At 38.4% G+C, this 21,578-nt stretch overlaps 2 protein-coding genes across 2 annotated transcripts in view; one reads left to right on the forward strand and one right to left on the reverse strand.

Annotated features, from left to right (window-relative positions):
- The window catches only part of CD226 (CD226 molecule), a 31,081-nt gene extending 21,336 nt beyond the window's left edge, over positions 1 to 9,745 (forward strand). Inside the window, exons 4-6 of the mRNA XM_026079292.1 lie at positions 6,673 to 6,784; positions 7,615 to 7,675; positions 9,276 to 9,745. Of these exons, the coding sequence (XP_025935077.1) occupies positions 6,673 to 6,784; positions 7,615 to 7,675; positions 9,276 to 9,434 (332 nt within the window). The 3' untranslated portion in view covers positions 9,435 to 9,745. The remainder of the gene's footprint in view (positions 1 to 6,672; positions 6,785 to 7,614; positions 7,676 to 9,275) is intronic.
- Positions 9,746 to 21,100: 11,355 nt separating this feature from the next.
- Positions 21,101 to 21,578, reverse strand: part of DOK6 (docking protein 6) — a 252,006-nt gene continuing 251,528 nt past the window's right edge. Inside the window, exon 8 of the mRNA XM_026079293.1 lies at positions 21,101 to 21,240. Within this exon, the coding sequence (XP_025935078.1) occupies positions 21,101 to 21,240 (140 nt within the window). The remainder of the gene's footprint in view (positions 21,241 to 21,578) is intronic.

The following is a 21,578-nucleotide window of genomic DNA, read 5'->3' on the forward strand; positions in this document are numbered from 1 at the left end:
ATTCTACTAAATATTGTGACTTTTGCTTTTCAGTAACAGAAATTCCGAGCTGAAATGGGTGTTTTGCACATCCATCTTTGACCTCAAACCCTAGAAAGCGTAAAGTGACAAGAGTGCATAAGGTAGTGTACCTTTTGTGGAACAAAAGTTTCAGAAAAAGAAGACTGAATATTACATAATCATATAATGTATTCAGGAGACTTCAGATTAATTTTTGATGTGTTTGTCACTATATTTCTGCTTTTGAAAGCTCTATTCATATGGAGGTTGGTTGTGTCACCAGATCCCACATCTGAATTTACTTACAGTGCTTTTTCCTTTGATTAGACCTAGGCTTTTTACCATGTTTTTGAAGGAAAGAAGCAGGCTTTACAATAATCCATGCATTGTTTTGGTAGATATAGGTGAAAGAAGGGTAGAAGTCATGTGAAAGAACTGAAAAATTAAAAAGATGGAATAATAAGTTCTCATTCCATCCTGAAAATCTAGCCATCTTTAGAAAGGTTTAGTGAAGTTTCTTCTTCATTTTTCTTTAGCTGACAGTGAGATAGCAAGCTCTTTCAGACAAAGGAAAATGGAAAAGTTGTTCATTGCTGTGTGTTCGCAGTAGATCTGAAAAAATGGACCAATGATTGTATTTAAACACAGTTTTAGGGGTCAGAATTTCATTACTGATTTATACTAGTTGAACAGCTGACCCTCTATCTGACTTAGACATCCAAGTTTGAAAATGTCAATCTCTACCTGTATTATGTGTTCTTAGTAGTATATAAAGGTAAATCCTTTAGATTTTGTCAATAGACTTTTTTAATGTTTTTGAAACAGAAAAAGGGCATATGTGAATTTTGTGATTCCTGAATAAAAAAGTAAGCTTTGAATATTATTAGAGCTGTATCCAGTTGGATCACAGTGGCATGCAGTTTTAAAAGGTTCCCACAAAAATATTAAATGGTACTCTTTTTATGTATTGTCTAGGGTGCTTCCATATTACTGCAAATAAAATTTTCTGCTTGTGATAACCTTAGTGTAGTGACAACACCTGCAGAAGACCTGGCGAGGAGTCAGTGACTGGCAGAGTACGTGGTAGCAGCCCCAGCGTGTGAAACTACACACTGACCAAATTCCCATCAGGGCCAGGCATGCATATTCCATTTTGTCAGCAACATCTAGCTGCTTCCCGGACAGTAGTTTCTCAAGGTTAGCACAGCTGAGATAAGGAAATAGTTCTAGCAGATTTAAGGGGCCCTTAGGAACGAGTCAAGTCCCACCTGTGCGTCCGAGCTGTGTGTCCGATCTGTGCCTCCAGCAGCCTCCCATCGGCAACCCCTCCTTGCGGTTCCCAGGGCTCCCCATGCAGTCTGTAGTGTAAGTCCTTTATTAAACCTATTCTGTTTAATCCCATATGAACCTTGACTGTCTCTCTCTGCCGGTATCCGACCCTCTCTTGTCTGCCTTGTGGTCACACTTAGGTATACCTATAAAGTTAAGAGGCTTTGTACACTGTTTTATGCCAGCCCCAGTTCCCTGATTGTTCAGAGTACATAAATGTTAGTTTTAGGTTCTGGGCTACACCACATCATTGCTTGGGAAACTAAGGCTTGAGGATTGTCTATGCCAGCGCAAAATCTGCACACACTATGAACATTAATTACAGCAGATTTAGTTCTCTCAGCCTGCTTCAGTCCTTCCAAGTCAGAGGTCAAATCCAAGCCCAAGAGGCCTTGTGCTCTTCCATGCTTACACTACAGCTTACTACTGCTTACTACTTACAGCTACCTCATGGGAGGTTACAGACAAGACTACTTCTGGAAGTGCACAGTGATATGACAAGAGGCAATGACCACAGCTGCAACATGGGAAATTCCAACTATATGTAACAAAACAAAACAAAACAAAAAAACCCATGAGGTTGGTCAAATACTGGCACAGGTTGCCCAAAGAGGTTGTGGTGTCTCCATCCTTGAAGATATTTAAAACTCAGCTGGACACAGCCCTAAGCACCCTACTCTTCTGCTTTGAGGAGTTGGATGAGATGACCTGCAGCGGTCCTGCAGTCTAAAGTACTCTGTGATTCCAGCTCATATATTCCATGCTGAAGGTCCCACAGTAACATAGCGAAACACACTTCATAGCTGTGAAAGCTATGTGTAGCTACTGCGTCCACAGATGCTTCATGGTCAGAAGGATGCAAGCGGGTCCCAAACAGACCAGGTCCCCATTTTCCCTTTGTCAGAACCAGGTGAAAATGCAGTTTCCCAGCAAATTGCTTGGTAGCTGGTTGCGGGCATCTTTAACTGAAGCAGTGAGCAAAGCTACTTCAGTGTTAAAAAATCAGAGGCTTCAGTCATCACTCTGACTGTGACAGGCTCTCACAGTCATGACAGCTGTCAGTGAACCAGGATTGTCATGTGAGCTCAGCGTCTACAGCKCAGCAGCTTGCAGTGCAAGTACACCTCTTTGCACTGACAGGGGAAGAAAGAAAAACATCCTAGCCTAAGACAATCCCTTTTCCCCTTCTGATCTTGTCTTATAGATGGATTTTTAAAATGCCACTTTGACTTTTTCAAAGGCTGCGGATAGCCCTGCGGTGGCTCCAGGGTCTTAGGCTTGCTAGTGCCAACATCAGCAGCATGTCTGTGCTGTTTGTGTAGGGCAGAGTCTGAGAGGCTGCACTAAGCGTGATCCCCTTTATGGAGAGCACTGGTAATTTATGCATGAGGCTGATGAATTGAATTTGGGTGCATGCTAGTGAGACTTGTATTGATGATGTATAGAAGATTCTAGTCTATACTTTTTTTTAGTTCATGCTTCTTTTGGATACCTAGTTTATTAAGTTACTGGTGGACCTTTGGCTTAAATGGATAATGTGTTTTGAATTGTTACAGTTGATCATCTTTTCGGATCCACTTGTCCTGCATGAAAACATCTTTAAAACACAAAAGCTTTATTTGAGCTCTTTGTGGACACTGGATACCTGCTTGTAAGAGCCAGTTATTTCTAAAGAACAGTGACACAGGCATCCTAAGATTTTTCAGATTGTCATTTTTGTTCCCAGATAATCAAAATCACATGCAACAGTTAACTTCCATCTAAAACAGGTGATGATGGGCTGGTTAGGCCTCAGGACACTGTTAAATTACTTCCAATATTATTTTTAGCTATAATGGAACCTTTTCGCTCCAAGACTGCTTACTCAGTTTTAGAGAACAGGAATCAGATAATCACTAAAATAACAGACCAGAATAGGACAAATCCAGCATTGGGCCACAAGTGGCAGATGAGAAGTAAAGCTGGGGACTCCATGTCCTGTCATTGAAGGTTATCATACAGTTCTAAGCTGGGAGAAGATTTATATGCCATAGAAAATAGATAGAAAATAAGGAGGATAGTATTTATAGATTAGTTTATAGATATAGATTTATAGATACAGATTTCCCAAAACAGTAGGGGATGAGGAGAATCAGAGTAGGAATGAAATAAGCTTCCTTTTTCCTTCATATAAATGTAAGATATCAGTCTTTTTGTGGGTCTCTTATTCAACAAAGCATCTTTTTCTGAGCATGAATGCATTCATGCTGGATTTCTGCCATTCACTTGTGGGTGAAACTGATGTGTAGTTAGGATACCATATGTACCAGTCCAGCTAGGCATGTGACAAGCTGTATGAAGACCCTTACAGTGCCCAACTTCTTGTGAGAACAAATAGCTGTCTGGCCCAGCAGTACTTGCTCCACAAACCCAAAGCCAGTGCCCTGAAGATTGAAAACCTTCACCTAAGAAATTTCGCTATCTTATAGAAAAAAAGCCAAAGATATAAAGCTGCAAGAGAGAGAGGAATAGGTTATCTAATGCTTAAGAGAAATTGTGTCAGTAATTACAACTGTATATCTGTATACTGTATATATACAGTAATTACTGTAATTGTACATTTAAAGAAAACAAAAGCCTCAGGAATGTTTTGCTCACCTCAAATGCAAAGAAACAAAAGGGCTTTGAATTGTTGTTGCTTCTAAAACAAAACTCAATGACTTCTTCTAAAACAAAACCTAAAGACTTTTCTCATCCAAATTTAATTGTCAGCTGATAATCCCATCTCTCTCTTTTTTTTTTTTTTCACTCAGAGATTGTTATCTTGGCCTGATAAAGTTGAAAGTGAAACTTCAGGAAAAGAGAAATGAAGTTTGGAGTGCTCAGACTACAGGGCTGGACGGCCACTGAAATTTGGAACACTGTCTAAATTCACCCATTCATGATGATAATTAAACACAGGATTTTTAATGGAGCAGCTAAAATCTTAAAGTTTCTTTCTTGCTTACAGGACGTTTTCCCCCGTCTCTGTAACTACTCACTGGCATAGATAAGGATTTTCAGTGATGGGTAGCTAAACACTTAGAAAAAAAGTCATCATCATTTTTTCTTGAGGTTGGGCACAGATATATGCACTCTCCTGCCATTTTAAGTATCTAGCAATTGCAACCATGCTGAAAGTAGAGTGCTTTTACATGTGGTTACAGTTCAAAAGATATCAGCTTGTGTTATCAAGCAGCCATCTCTGATGTGTCACATACCTTCAGCAACATGTGCTTCTGAGAGAATTTTCTTTCTTTTTCTTTCCAGTAGAATAACATTGAAATTCAAGGATAAGACTATTCTGTAATCAGTATTTTTGTTATCCTTTCCAATGAGCACATTAATACTGAAGAGGTGAGAGTTAGCAAGTCTCAACTGGTATTCAGGACAGCCAGGTAAAAAGCTGTGAACCCGTTTTATCCTCTTTCAAATCCCTCTTATCTTGGCCATGATGTTCAGGACAGAAAAGCCATCTGCTGATGGATCAGCAGCTGGCCAGCTGGGATTACTGTCATTAGTGATGCTGATTATTTTAATTTCCCTATGTATTGGGCACATAACTTCCCTGTGTATGCAGAACACAAGCTCTTGGAGGCAACTGCTGTTTCATCTGCAGATACTGTCTTTCTCTGTACAGTGTCAAGAACACTGAAGAGGGACTAACCTACAGACAGACTTTTTTTGCCCCTTTGCCCATAAATTGCTAGTCTTTATTTATAACACAAGAAACAGCTTTGTGGCCATAAGATATGGCCACCATCTCTTGTAATAATACAAGAGGCATCTCCATGACTTCTTTATAGTGAAGTTACCATTTTTTTACTCCTCTTTCACCCCAGAGCACCCTCATTTCTTTGTACTTTTTGTTTTTGTTTTACTCCTACTTGTTCAGAAACTGAAGAACATGTAAGAAATATTTCTTCTTTAACATGTAATTGGACAAACTTACACCTAATGTTTGCCTCATTAAGACATTGGTAAGATGAACCAGCTAAGATGTGCACTGTAGTAGCTGCTATTGCTAGCCATATATGCCCTGTATAAGGTAATGTTTATTACATACTACTTGTGTTAAGTCTGCTTGCTTTTTGTGCTATCAACCTTAAGTCTACAGAGAACTAGTATGGAGGTGCAACAGAGAAACAGGAAGCAGGGCACTGGGGTAGGCTGCAAAAAGTTGACTTGAAGTTTTGTGGTTTGACACACATTTTCTTTTTAATGCCACTAATGAAGTTCAGAATTGTGACAAGAGAAAAAAAAAATTCACAATGAGTGTTCTAAATGCTTAATAACTGTACTGAGGACCTGTGTTGTGGACTTCCTGGGTGACTTTGGGCACACCACTTCTTTTCTTTCTTTCAATGTTTTTCTCCTCCTGAAAAATGAGAATAATATTACACAACCACTCCCCAATCTTGAGTACTATGAGAATATATTGGCTGATACTAGAAGTGATCAAATCACAGCATTTGCCTTGAAGTTATAGTCTTGCCTATCTCTACCCTCTAGTCAGGGCATGTTGCCCATAGCTTCATATGGAGATGTGACACTGTATCCAAGAAGCATAAGCTTTTTAAGCAAAGCTGAGGCTAATATAAATGTAGCCTTTCCTGCCTTGGTTGTGATTCCCAAAGAAAGCATTTTTGTTTCGACTGGAACAAACAGGGTGGGTTTCCTGACATCTGTCATCAAAGCATGTGCCATACAGGGTTAGAATTTTTTTTCCATCATACTAGGAGAAGTTTTTGTGGAAATATTTTTGTTAAAAAGTGAAGATTTGTCTTTGAATTAGAACAGTAGAAAACTGACACAACTGTGTAGTACTGAATGGAAAAACCTCTTGGGGCCTGAGATGCTCTTTTTGGTACTCTGAAAAACATCTTGTTGCCTATGGAGGTATTGCATGATTGTTTGGTTTCTCTTACAGGAGGACTTTTACAATACCAATAACATTCACAAAGCTAGTCTGAGTGCTTTTATTATCCATGTATCAAGTCACCTGTGTATGTTGTTGGTCTACTTTCCTCACCAGGGGAGGGAGGGAGACGGGAAGGGAATATACCAGGCCTCATTACTTTATTTCATACTGCTTTGCTGTGTTCACTCACCTTTGGTCATCCCAGTCACAACTCTTGTAAGAGCTAGTTCAGCATAACAAAGGCATTTTAGAAACGAGGAAATGGTTGCGAGGTCTGAATATTGAGCAGAAGCTGTCATGCAGTAATGTGTCTGCGTAACTGTTGATTTTCGACTTAGTGTACCATAGAAAGTTCATGCTGTTTTTCCAGAATGCTAATAGTATTTATTATAATCATATTTTAGCGACTTTGGATCATCAGTGGTTTATTATCTACATAGCGGGAGGAATTTCTGCTGCTTTTCTACTGTTAGTTTTCTTACTGATCATCTGCATCACCACTGCTTATCACAAAAAGTGAGTAACAAATCAATTTGCTTTGTATATTGAGGAAACATGAAAGTATGAAGGTATTAACAGCTTATCCTCTAATATCCTTTTTAGAGCCAGTTAAAAAAGGTGGATGTGAAAATTTAGATTTTCTTGCCAAAATTTTAAGCATGAAAAGAACTTCTCAGTCTATTAAAAAAAATTACATTTTCATATTTTTTTCTCTTTTTTCTTATTAAAAAAAAATCAGCTTACTCTAATCTCTTTAGTCAGCTAAATGCTTACAGTGGTATTAGCTGAGACTTCATGCCAAGGGTGATTTGTCAGGAATAACACAGGCATAGGTGTGCCTATCTTGGATGTAGAGAAGGACAGGTGACATGAGGTTTTTCTAGATCTTCCAGCACTTTTTGTCCTTCTGATTCTATGTTCCAAATTTGTTCATGGACAGACCTGAACTAATCATTTAAAACATTACCTAAGTTTGCTGTATTCCTTGCCAAATATGCAATAGTTGACTGACTCATGAGCTCTGCTTCCAATGAAAAGAAATAGTGAGCATGAAAAATATTTCTTCTCCTTATCACAAGATAAAAAGCTGGTGGACCTTGTTAGAAATATATTATTGGATCTGTTTGAATAGGAAGGTCTTTTTATCTGGTCCAGGCATTGATGAAGCAGTACTAATCTCATGCATATTACAGTTTGCAAGTCAGAGGAAAAGCTACTTGGATTCTTATTGTAGTTATTGGTTTCAGTAGGAAAATAAACTATACCAGTGTTATCTCTTATTTGGACTATGCTGTCACGCATGGTGCAGTTCTCTATTATGTTTCTGACTGAATGTGTGTCCCCAGAAAGAAGAGGAAGAGGATCACACAGGCCTTAGCGAAAGCTTTGTACCCTACTCAGACTCGGGTAAGATCAGCTGGCATTTACTTGTACTCAGTATTATATATTTCTTAATATCTTTTTCTTCTGTGCCTGATGTATATAACCCTTGAGTCTTCTTGTTTAATCTTAAACTATACAGACAAGAAAAAACAAATATTTTAAACTATGGCTAACACTTATTCATGATTTTTTTGGTTAATGGTATTTAATGTTTCATAGATATATTTAGAGACCCAACTGCATCATATATTATTGACAAAATAGCTCTTTTTGTCTTGCCAGCTTTTTTAATATTTGTGTATTGGTAATTTCTATTTTGCCCAAGTAGCTACAGATAAAATGAAGCAAAAAATTTTATCCTGTGCTCTGATGTAGATGGCACTGACTTTATTTTTTCTTCTATTTATCTTCACTATATTTTGTTGGACAGCTGTTTCAGTGCTTCTCCTTTCTTTCTGTACTGTAACAATCAGTTTTTTGGAACTTTGTGATTTTTTTTTTTTTTTGTAATAATCCTTATTAAGGCCTGAAGTTTACAAGTGGAAAGATAGGAGTCAACTTTGCTGCTTCTGCCTCTTCTCTTCATACCCTGAATCAGGTTGTATCATGCTCAGGGAAATGTCCCCATTCTCTCAGCGGATGTGAGACTCTCTGGCTTTTCACCTGTTCCCTCTCAGCTGGCATTTCTATGTGATGCTGCAGGGAGCTCCACAGTAGATATGTCCTTACAAACCCACCGACCTCCTGCATTTTTCCTTTTCTCTCATTCTGACTTTTGGGTCACTGTTTGGCCCAGAATGAAGCAGTCTGTGGGGCAACCACAGGCCAGGGACTAGCTGCTTGCTGCAGAAACCATCCATCTTCCTGTGCCAGTTAACCAAGTCACCATCACATTAAGTTGTCCTAATGATATTACTAATTCTTAGTGTGGTCAATATCTTTGGAATAATTAGTGTGTTAAGATCAGCATAGGTGACTATTTTAATATCTGAAGTCAGGGGAAGGAGGCAGGCCACTGCTACTTTACCTGTGCCCTGATGTGGATAGCTGTGAAATATATTCAAAGCACATTTTTTCATATAACTTGAACCTGAAATTAGTTGGCACAATACACCAAGATAAAAAATATTTTGATTGATATTTGTATATTTCCTAATAATAAATTACTGTATGACGAGAATTTGTCATTTTTCTCCTTGCTCAAAATTGCAGCTGTTTTGCAAAAAATCTGGATCCATATGAGAAACTCAGAGTTTGAAAAATGCTAACTTTTTGCAAGCTGTCATCCTGTCTCCACTCTTTCAAACCTCAAACCCTTTCACTACTTCATTTCTTTCTGTAATACAAAAGGGATCTGTGTTTTGTACTATTTACATACAAATCTCAGCCTCAGGCTTCCCTTATTTAAGGGTATCTTTCTGGCAGTCCTGGTGCTATTACACTGGGGGCAACTGAAACCTACAGCCCACTGAAATCCTTGGGCCTTAGTTCCACTCCTAGTACAGTTCATGACTGAAATAAGCAATTCTTCTGCTGAACTTTGGCTGAACTCTGCCTTTCTCAGGTAACTTTTTGCTGAAATCCTTTAACTTGTTCTTTCCTTTTTTTTTAAATGTTCTTCTAGCCTGTTAACAGTTACGGAAGATCCAATTTTCATGGTACAGAGAACACAGAAAGAAGAAGAGAAGAGTCATCGCTCAGCCAGACAGAGGAGATTTACATCAACTGCAGAAGTGTCTCACACAAACCTAAGAAAAGACTATTAACTTCCTTCTTAGACTGAAGTAACCAAAGTGCAATCAGTGTATTTGCATCTTACGCTGGATTCTGTTTGCACCGGCTTGACGTGGAGAGTGAAAGCGGCTGTTCCCAGCGCTGCCCGGGCTGCCACGACTGGGCAGTGCGGCTGCCTGCACCCACCTGTTTCACATTACATCAAATATGTCTTTGCTACATTGCAGCCTACAGCTCTGATTCATATGTACAAGTAAAGGCTATTTGTATTGTTACAATTTAAGCATTTTTTTTACCCAGTGGGTATATTTTTAAGCAATAATTTTAGAACTGCTCTGATATGCAGAACAGAGCTGCATATGCTTGCATTAAATTAATTTGATCTGAGAAATCTATGTGTCTGAGAAGTCTATGTGACAGGGTGAGAAAGAAAATGTGCTTGGTGTTGTCTATATCTGACACTTTTGTATCTCGAATTCAGAGAATTTGAGAATTGTTATAGAATAACAAACATCCACAATTTTCCACACTGTAGGTGTTATTATGCTGCTGGGCAAACAGTATCGTTTAGCTGGCAAAGGCAAAGGTATCAGGGATCCTTGAACCCGGACTTAAAACTATGAACAGAAGCTTGCTGTCTGACAGCTGTATGGCTATACAGGCTTCTTGACACTCAACAGCTTATTTCAGCACTTGCCATTTGGGGATGGAAGAGAAGCTTAGCCTCTGCTCCATACACGCACGCACACACACTCTGTAGTGCCCAGGAGAAAACAAAGCACTCAGACTCTGTCACTGTCAAGTTATATTTAATAATAATTTATTATAAGGTTTAGTTGCACAAAAAATAAATGAGAACATGGAAGATACATGGATAAATGGCGCAAAGCAGAAAAAAGCGTGACTGAGAACATTTACAAAACAATATACATACATACATGTGTGTATGTGTATATATTCTGCTGAAACCTACAGAAGAAACCACACAAAAATAGAACAAACAAACAAAAAAATCCTCAAACAAACAGAACTAGAAGGCAGACCTGAGAATTAGGATCTACACATCTTTTGGCCTTTTACAAATCTGCTTTATTACCAAGGACGGAATCCCAGTAGATGAAGGTGTTACCATGATGGCGAATAATCATATATGTCTGCATACCACAAACTGTATATGCCTGGACCACCTCTGCTTGATTCCCCTTTTCTCTTGAAACATTAGTAAAAATGTTGTTAAATATATATTTATTTATTTATTTATTTATTTATTTACTTATTTTTAAGAAAGGGGTGGTTGGGGGAAGGCATCATTATCGCCTACACCTCAGTTACCAGTTCCACTTGGTTGGCTAGGAAGGAGAATCGGCAGCCTGACAGTGAAAAGCACATTTTGCTTAGCCTTCATGGGCACAGAAGAATAGGAGTCTAGGCTCTTCTGACAATAATGGGGACACAAGGCTTTTCTGAACTACTTGAGTGATAATAGCACTGTGCAGTTATCCTACACTCCAGCTAAAAATTTTAAAACCTAAACAAAAGGTCTTTTAACCTAGCACTGAAGATGTAAATTGCTTGCAATGTCAAATGCCATTAGAAAACATCTCATTTTGGTTTTGTGTACTCCTGAACAAAGACACATACACTTTACAAGGGATATATCTTTTTTTTATTTACTTGCTGAAGGATTTTGGAAATATAAATGCTTGCTTGTGAAGTTGATGAGGATACACAGAACTGTACTATTAATAAGTTGTTTTATTTCCTGAGTTATCAAATGTCATAGCAGATAATTCTAAATTGTGCACAGCATTACAAGTAAAACCCTGTAGCATTGGGTTGTTTCTTTGATGACCTCACTTATAAATATCAAAATGCCAAAATGATACTGTAATGAATTTGGTTACATTTAAGTTCTCTGTCAGAACTCCTGATACAGAAATATCTATTAACTGAGAAGTTGGTATTGTTTCACTGTTTTTAGAGACAGAATACAACCCTAAAGGGAAGAGGTTGAGCTTAAGTGCCTGCAAGACCATATTGGTTTCCTTATTTCTGGTGATGCCCTTGTTTCTTGCCTCTCCTGGCTCCTGTAGTTTTTCTGCACATTATTATTATTTTTTAAAATAATTGCTTATTTTTGAGATTCGAGGAAGGAAAAAAAAATCTGTAGTGCACATCTTTGCAGTTATTTAATCTTTTTTAATTCAAATTCCATAGACATAGTACTTCTACCAGGATAGTTCACAGGGAAAATTATCACATCACACATAGCATAATAAGAACAATATATTATTTTTCCAATAAAGAAACCCAAAGCAACAGCTTCATTTTTGTACTGTCGTACAAGTGAACAGCAGCTGAACATGAGACTGAAACAAATAAAAACAAAAAGGAAAAAAACCCAACCCTCAACCTTATCATATTCGCACTAGCTTAAAAGCTAGTAAATTATGCACAAGAGAAAATTCCAGAAAGGTCATTTGAAATGTAACGTATAAACACTTTAAATGTTTGTAGTGTGTAGTGTGGCAGGATGGGACCCAGCAAGAGCCTATGTGCTTTGCCAGGGTTTGGATTATGTAAATTGGCTTTCCAGTGTAAAATGGTTAAAAAAAAAAAAGTTTATTTTCAATATTTTCTGTAGAGCTGCCTTTTTCTTTCACATACTTTTAGATACTTTAGGGTAAACTTAATCAACTGTAATTTAGAAATTTCATCCTGAACAATTACTGTGTTATTTCTTTCTGCACTACTTTCCCAAACAGGTAAAAGGAAAAAAAAAAATCAAGCAAATAATATGACACAACCATAGTTAGCAACCAACTCAGAATGCTATCCAAACTGTAGGATAATGTTGTCTTTTTTGCTGTTTTAAAGCCTTAGAAACTTTGCTGAAAGGAGATGAATATAATAAAGGACATTTTTATTAAACAACTGAATCTTGAATCACTGGATAACTACTTTTCTTGTAACAGGAAAATGGATCTATAAGATTTAAGAAAGGGGAAAGCAGATTTTTTTTCCCCCATGATATGGTAGATGAAAAAGGTGGATGTTTAAGTCCCATGTTCAACGGAAAATTCCGTGCTTTATAGTATTGCCAAGTCTTTAAACAGCTTAAAGTCATATCTCTTTAAAAAAAGAAATCAGAGACAAAGGATATTTGAAATCAGTCTTTGCTGGGACTTCTGAGTGTAGGTGAGACACTCACCAGAATTTGGATGAACAGAAAAAATATTAAACTCACAGTTTACAATAGAAAGTGAAAGTTAGAACAGTATATTACATCATCTCCAGTTATTCTCCTTAAATGCATCCCTATACATTAAAGAATTTCTATGACCATAGAATACCTTCATGATACCGCCAATTCTGCTTTTCTTCATGTCCCCTTTGGCTGTGAGTCTTCGCATAAAACAGTGTTGCTGCCAAAAAACAGAGCACACTTTTAGGGCTGGACCCACTGCAGACCGCATGAAACTGGATTCCTCCAGACTCCTGCTTCAGGCAGGGGAGCGCAGCACATAGCCCTCTTTACCACCAGCAACCTGCCCTAAATTCTTAGGCACCTTTTCTAATAGGCACTAAAAGTTTCTCAAGCACACTCAGAAACAACTAGTTTTAACTGCCTGCAGTGAGCAGTTTAATCATCTAACTCCTACCCAAGTCTTAATCCAGGAATAGAGGAGGGGAGGATCAATGCAGCAAACTAGGCAGACTATTTAAAGGTTAGATGCTATCAACATTTGTTAGTTTGATTGTAGGTGGATGCTAGCTTATTCCTGAAAGATTCAAATAAGAAATCTGGCTTTGGAGGAAGAAAAGCGTTCAGAGGACTGACCTTGCTATTGTCAGGTTCACTTCCGTTTGTCTGAGTGGGGTTTTTTTCATAATCGTAAAGATTTCTGGAAACTAGGGCTGTGATTGTTTAATTTTTATTTTATCCACATGATGTTTCTTAAAACCCCTGTATGTTATTGGGCTATGTGAAGTTCCATTCAAATGAATGGCAGTTTTTTACATCAGCTGAAACTCTGTCTCAGTGAATACTCTCCAGAGTAAGCTCTGGACCCCAAAAGTTGAAACTAAATGTCAAATTCTCAGTGTCTGTTATGCACAGTGGAAGTTAGGCAACTCAAAAGGTATTTTGAAATACTCACACATTCCTGAGGAACTGCCTTGGGCTAGACCACAGGAGATGCTGAGGACGAGATGAGTCCCAATTGCTGTGCCTCTCTGGGATGTGGTGTCAGGATGTATGTGGAGTCAGGGTGGCCAGCAGATTGCTCTGGCCCTATGAGGTCCAGCAGAAAGGGTCCTTCCCTGAGGCTAACGTGCTCTTCAAAAAGCTATGCAGGAGAAGGCTTTTCAATGGCATATGAAAGTCCAGCTGTTTCTGCCACCACTCATTTGTTCATGCAGTATCCTACTGGCTACATCGGCCAGGACATGGAGGACTTTGGTTCAGTTCTTCCCCCAGCTTGCACCAAACTCACACACCCTGTCCCATGCCCTTTCCACCCTTCCAGCTGAAGCTGGGCTTCTGTACAGACATAACCAATGTTTTTAGGACTGAGAGGAAGAGCCAGGAGGAGGCCTTCAGGGCCCTGTAGGCAAGTGGCTAGGGCACTCACATAAGGATGTCCTCCTTTCTGCTTTCTCCCACAACTCTTTGTCTTGTTCTTTTCTAATCACTGTATCAAGTAAAATGCATAAACAGCAATGAGGACAGGATGAGCATCTGGATAACACCTGGGCAAATGCATAGTAAGTTTGCCACCACTTCCCTTAACTGAGTCTTAAAATAAAAGAGTCTCAGGAAGGTAAATCATTTATAATACTAACCAGAAAGTTTTGTTACATGATTTAAGTGATCAATAGTTAATTATCATACTAAGATAGAGTCATACAAATGCGCAGTATCTGTCCTTTTTTCCCAGTATCTTTCTCTATTTGTTCTGAGGTCTGTGTGTGTGGTTGGAGAGAGAGAATGTATGTTTGGAGTACATATAGGTATTCCAAGTGCTCTCTGTCAACACCATTTTTTTCTCTGAACTAAAATCATCTGAATTTATATTAAATTTCCATAACTTACACAATAATCATAATATGCAAGGAGCTTTGTGACAGAACTCTGTCACATCATTTCATAATTAGAAGCATAAGGCTGGAGCACCTGTGTACATATTTTTATCATCATAAATGCAGATGCTGTTCTTATCACCTTGAGTCTGATCAGCTCTGAAATACTCTAAATCAATTTTAGTAATATCTTGCAGAAGTAATTCCACAAAATCATGTGATGGCAGTAATGATGCATTGTACAAAGTAGTAATATTCTAGCATCTATTTTGCATAATGAACTTTAACTGGATTGCTGGTTCTTCCAGCCATGCTACGGAAAGGGGGTCCAACACTACTGCGTCCACTGTTATAGAAAAGCTCGGACCTGTGAGTTGAATTAAGCACAAAATACTGACCCTGATAAAGCCAGAAGAAGTTGAATGCTCCGGAAAGACATTTTGTACTCAACATGACTCAGTGCTATGTGCCTATAATGTCTGCTAAATTCTCCTAATCTTTTTAGAGATTAAAGAATCTGTTTTATTTTTCTTGATTTCTTACCCTTTCCTTTTTTTCTGCTTCATTATGCTTCTAAAACCTTCTTCTCTCTCTTTTTCTATGATGGTGTTTTTCAAAGAGTGAAATGGAACTGAGAGCAGTGATAAAAGGTGAGGATATGTCATACTTTGGTAAGAAGTCACAATTCTGTTTTCCTATATTGCCTGTTTTCCTTACAACCATCTTAAATCAGTACAACTCAAAAAAGCAGTTCAAGAACATAAATAGCTCCTGTCACAGCCTGTCATTTAAGGAAAATCAGGAAAATTAACAATTAACATCAACAAGGGCAACTTTACTTTCTATCATTTATTTTGTTTTAGCAGCAGGAGCAGCGATGAGAATAAATGTTTAACTGCAGCCTTTAGTTTTGTAATTGGTATCAAATTGCCAAGACAGTTGATTAATTTTGTGCTATTTTAGATGCCTATTGCAATCTTGCTATCATACAGTGACAAAAAGGTGGAAAGATGTAGCCTATATTAAAAATGAGGGTTAACTTCATTCATGTCAAATATTGTTAAATAGAAACAAAAAAAACCTACTGTAAAATGTGTCCATTCAATCCCAGGACTGTTAGAACAGAATGAGGTAAATGTATTTAACCTCATGAGGGTTTCTGTACTCAAGGAAAAAACACAAAACAATGAAATCTTAATCCTTCTTTGGGACTATCAGTGTGAGATTTTAAAGATTAACTGCTTCATTTTAAAAATTCAGAGCTTACATTCAATTAAAAAAGAAATCTTTTCTCCATTATAACTTTTTGCCCTCGTAACATCAACATTTTAAAATGCTTTAATTTTAATTAATCATACTTAAAACTTAGTTATTCTCATATCTGTTTTAACCATATCCGTAAAAGTCTGCCATGCTGCATATGAATGCAAAGATGCAAGAAACATCTTTGTATAGTGAAACTTTCATTCTCTTGAATATAACCAGTTCATCTGTGGATTCTAATCTTCAGAATCCACAGCTGAACTGGTGTCTAAGCATAATACCATTCAAATAATTGATGAATACACATCACCTTTCTATATCACCTTTTACTGTCTTGTAAGGCTTGGACATAGAAAGACAAACTTCTTATTACAACAGGGTACTCAATATACTTTGACATTTCTTTCATTCCAACAGATGCATGTACATAGCACACCTTTTTATCTAAAATCAAAAGCAAAGATTATTTATTCATAATATCAAGAACATACAGCATACCCTATATGGAGTTCCAGACTTTGCACCCACAAAATTAATATATAAAACCTTAAACCCTTCAATTTTGAAGCTATGCTACTACAATGGTATGCACCCATTCTTCTACTAACGAAACATTGGCAGACACCCCACCACTTGTCTATGGTAAAAAAATATAAGGTTCTAATATATACTTGCAGTGTAATAAGTTATTCTGGAGAGAGTCACAAATAATTAGGATGATGTATGGAAAAAGAAACTTTTGAATGTTGTTGGATCGATTCCTGTAACCAAACAGTAGCTTTCTGCACTTTCTCCACTGTCTGCTTCATTTTGTGTGTGGATAAAAGCCACATTTATTCCTTTGCAGCAGGTGAAAAAAGTGGCTAAATACACTGATATTAAAAACTGAAAAAGAGATTAATTGGAACATCTTCCTCCTTTCTTTTTAGGAAGAAACAGTTGCATATAGGCGATGCTAGATTTCATGTTAAAAGGGGCAGCAATACAAGAGATTGATATTTTGACATGGAAAACTACCCTGTAGTTTCTGGGTTACCAGCTGAAAACTAGCAAATGTGGCTGGTGAGCTAAATCTGACTAGAGGTTTATATGCTACGGGCTGATGATCTTTGTCAGTTCCTAGTGCTCTAATATCTGAAAAATCACTATCTTTTGTGGTAGTATCTTTTACACTGGAGAGCAAGAACTGAACAAGCATGAATTTCATGCCCTTTCTGATAAATGCCATTCAGAGGTCTGATTAATACTCTTTTTTAATTTTTGCCATGAATGGGTAAGGGTCTTCACAGTCTGCCTGCATGTAGCAATTCCTAAATAAATGGTGCCTGTAGGCATTTAAATTATTGCTATAGAGAGCATTTTAAAAGATTTTTGACCTCAGATATTTAATTGTAACTCTTCCCTCAGTAAAGTCTTATCAGCTTACAACAAGACTTGATTAGATATGTTTGTAGCTTCCCAATATGAATATCCTCATACTGTTAAATGAAAAATTTCCCCAAATGCCATTGCAGACTTTTGCCAGAACAAAAGAGAACAGCTAGTCTAACAAATTTACTTGGTTTGTCAATACGATTCCATGCTTTCCTTGCTGGATTTGGGGAAAAAAATCAAGAACAGAATTTTGTACAAGACATTCTCTTTGCTTTAACATAGGCAGGCAAGTTTGTTCCAAAGGAATATACTCACAGGTGATTTAAACTATTAATAATATAATGTAGCTGCTTTAAGAAGGGGGCTACTCAGTGACCTTAGCATCATATTTATGATTTATTACCTGTCTTCTTCAATTTCTCCTTTTCTGCACCAAGTGACTTCAAAATCAAAAGCACCAGCATGCATCAATCAATAATATTCACAGCTAAGAGGTATTAGTAACTACATTGAGTAATGTTGCCTGTTATTTTTTATAAGAATTAATATTCTCTTATCAAGGGTCATGTTTTAAAATTTAAAATCACAGTTACAGAAGTATTTTCATCACACTGTACCTCAGAACTGAAGTGAAGGCAATGGTCTTATGTTAATTTTACCATTTTTTAATGCACTAATGCTAAGTCTTGTTTTCACTGGTTGCACCTGGTTACCACTGAAGACATTTGGTTGCCCTCCTGCTCTTCGCAGCACATTAGCTGAAAACAGAGAGCTCTTCTTGGGTCAGGAGTGGGCATATTATCTGTGTGCCTTGCACATGAAGAAAGCCGAGACTTGAACAGGGGGACCCATGGGGTCCCCAGGCCTTTTAAAAGCCCCTGGTAGTCTCTAGGCAGGCAGCTCTACCACGGGTGCCAAAAGAGAGTTTCCTTCTGGCAGAACCACTAGGAGCTGGACAAAGTTGTCTCAGTGGGGAATCACTTGTATTATTGACAGGCATATGTCAGGAATTAAAGCAATTCCATGAAAACAGAAATTTTTGGCAAACTATTGGCCTGGTGCCTGCCTGGTTCTCATGGAGCTTTTCTGAGGAACATTTCTGGAAGTAATACAAATACACAAATTTTACAGTGGTATCATCTGCTGTTCTGGAGTGGCACAAATGGCAAACTCCACCTGCCACTGAATATCTTTGTGCTTCAGGGGCCCAGTTTTATTTGACTGTGTTACAGGACACTGTGAAGTTGCATACTTAACTTTCAGTGTGGATGTGTTTACTGTCTGAAAGAAATGTGTTCCTGATAAGTCAATTTTGCTTTTTGTTGACTCAATTTCCCGGCTTTGTCCTGCAGTTCAGTTTTCTAACTGTTGCTACAAGATGGCATTTCACAAATCTTTATAAATGCATAGCTGCATAATGTAGCAAAACCAAAATATTTAGTAAAATTCCTCCAGATGACCAGTCCCTTTTATTTTTCTTTTTTGGAAACATTATCTACATTATCATTAACTGAACGTTACTCATTCGCTGCATAGGAAGACAAACTCATCTGGGACAGACAGCAACCTTTCCCCAGGAAATGGAAGGAGTGCACTTCTGTATAGATCTTGTGTTCTTATCTAAAACACAGCTAAAGCACTAGCTTTAGGATTTAGATTTTTAAAGCATATGGGCACTGAATCTATAAAGCAGTTCTGATACTCTCCAGTTTTCCTTTTTCCTACTTTGGGGCCATGAAGAATATATAAGCATTAAATGACCAGTGTTTAAGTCACTAAGAAAAATAGTTACAGATACAGCATAGAAACCTGCAGAACATGCTGGAAACTTATTCCAAGGAATTTTAAAGAAAATGTGTATTTTTAGGGCAAGGAAAATGATCACAGTTGCATAGAAATACAAATAATTGGCCAGTTCCTCAAAAGGCGTATATTTGGCAAAGCTCCATTGAATAACAGAACTGTACCAGCTGAGCATCTATCCTTTTGTATCACACTTTGCATGCAACATTTGCAAATTGGAAAATTTCCCAAAGCAAAATGTCAACCACATTTTTTTCTTAAATGAAAGTGTGAATGAAGCTTCCTTGATGGGTACAGCTCAGAGACCTGTACCATAGGTACAGCTCCCTGACAGCGTGGGAGAACAGTTTTTCATTATTGTGTTAGCTCATCAAAATTTTCTCTGTAGGGAGCCATTCTACTCCTGAGTGTGGCAGCAGTGTGAGAAGGAGTAGAGGTAGTGAATGAGACAGGAAAGGAGAGCAAAAATAAAGCTGGTTGTGGTGGGGTGCAACTGTTTCATTCAAATGGATCACAAAACTTTTTTATTCAGCAGCTGTTCACTGAGTGTAGAAATCTTTACGTTTGTAAGGTCTGTTAGTCTGTAAAGTGTTTGAAGAAAAGCTGGACATACTGTATCAGTAAATGTTTAATCAAAAGCAGAAGTTTCTTCTGTACTTTTTTATGATATATACATATATGTATATGTATGTGTATATATAAAACAACCCGACAGCACTTTTTCAGTAAAATTATAATAGCTAAAACTGATTGTTTAATTGGAAAACAGTCTATGTGTCTCCTCCTTGACACGCTTCCTCAGCCTGTCCTGAGAAACAACTAGTGAGAAGAATTCCTCTTGTAATCATGGCAGAGACTTTCGTACTGGGAACAGAATGCAAGGGCTGCTCATACAATAGCAAGAGAGCAGATTTTTCTCTCCACATTTTCAAATGTTCCAGGGCATTGCAAGAAGTACATAAATATTTGATGCCACTTACAAAAATCTAAATATTTAGGATAAATAAAACTTGTTCCCTGCCTACAGGTATGCCTTCCAACTTATTCCCTCCTTACTGATTACAAACACACCTTCTACAGTTCATTTTTTAAAGACCTCTTCCGAAGAAAGAAAATTTCCATTGAGATGCACTCATCATCCTTTTCCATGTAAACTGATACCTGATCCATGGTCATACAATATACAGTGTGCATCTAAAACAGAAATCTGAGAAAGAAACAGAGAAAATCAAAGTAACGCTTACCAGAAAGACAAGACCAGAGCTCAGCTTCTGTACCATATCTGGCCCACAACATACAATACGAGATTGCCAGTCAGGAATGCAGCCCACATTTATTTGTTTGAAGAACAGCTTTCCTGCTGTTTAAAGTTATGCTTGCAGGCATGATTATTTAAATAATTTGCAAATGAGAAGACTTCTTGGCAGTTCTAAGGGCTCTACTTTGCTGCTTATATGTGCACCCACAGCTCTTAGAGGTATTCATGGGAGCTATGCGCATATTAGTAAGGGCAGGATTTGTGCCCTAGGAATTTAAGGTTAGACACATACTAGGTAGTAACCTTCTCTTAATGCACCAAATTCTATTCTCAACAAATAACTAAGTATTCGCCTGCTACTCCAGTACTTATTGGAGTCCGATTCAAGTAATACTTGACCCTCCGAGCAATTAGCAACTTTACTTGATTCTAAGGGTAACATCTACATTATCTATGCTGTTTATTTAATTGGCAGCATTTCAACAATTCCAGCTGGAATCAGTGGGCTGCAACAAGGACCTAAAAACACTATCAGATGAACTGACCTGACAATGGAGATGGGTAGGAAGACCCTAATGTCAAAATGCGTCATCATGATAGAGCCCAGAGAGGGCCTTCTCCCGTCATGCAGAAACCTTCACACCAACACAGTTTCTTTTGTTTCAACCACTTTCTTACAACACAAATGCTTTCCCCTCCCTCCCCTCCTTTCTAAACATATTAACAAAAGGAAAGATAAAATAAATAAATAACAGCTTAGCCTCTGCTTCAGGGAAGCTGCCTCTTCAGGGTTCAACCTTTGCTGTGACCAGGCTGGAGCTGGCCGGCCTCAGTTTTCACTGCAAATTGTGGGTGCGGAGGGCGCACGTTGCTTCCTGACCCCAGTGGCAGGCTCCAGGCTAGACTGTCTCTCTCGGCCGGCTGCTCTCCGGGTGTCATTGGATGAGGCCTGAGCTGTAGCTGAATCCGTAGCTGCTGGCCAGCGCCAGGGACTGCTGGTGCTCCTCGCCCTGCTCCGAGGGGTAGCTGGGAAATGTCTGTGCCCGAGACACCTTCCCTGGACCGAGACTGTGACCTAGAGGTCAGAGATAAGAGTAACGAAAGCATTATAAAATTTTACCATAACTCAGCTTCCTTAATTTACTTGGGCCCTGTTAGTCATGAACACTGGGCTCTGGCTGACTGATTTGGACTTTTCTGGCCTGTGGCCCCGTCGGTGGGGAGGGCCAGCCTCCAAGGCTGAAGGTATCTCTTGCTGTACCAGCATCACTGCCCGGCTGCCACCTGAGCCTCTGCTGGCCAATCTGCACAGAGCTGCAGCAGCACAGCAAAGCACTGCCCCGAGACGCAGCGCAAGGAGGGGCTGCACTCTCCTAGCAGGTCTGGCAAACAAAAGTCACTGAGCTTTCTGTA

The sequence above is a fragment of the Apteryx rowi genome, unplaced genomic scaffold, assembly GCF_003343035.1.
Source record: "Apteryx rowi isolate R43461 unplaced genomic scaffold, aptRow1 scaffold_499, whole genome shotgun sequence".
NCBI lineage: Eukaryota > Metazoa > Chordata > Aves > Apterygiformes > Apterygidae > Apteryx > Apteryx rowi.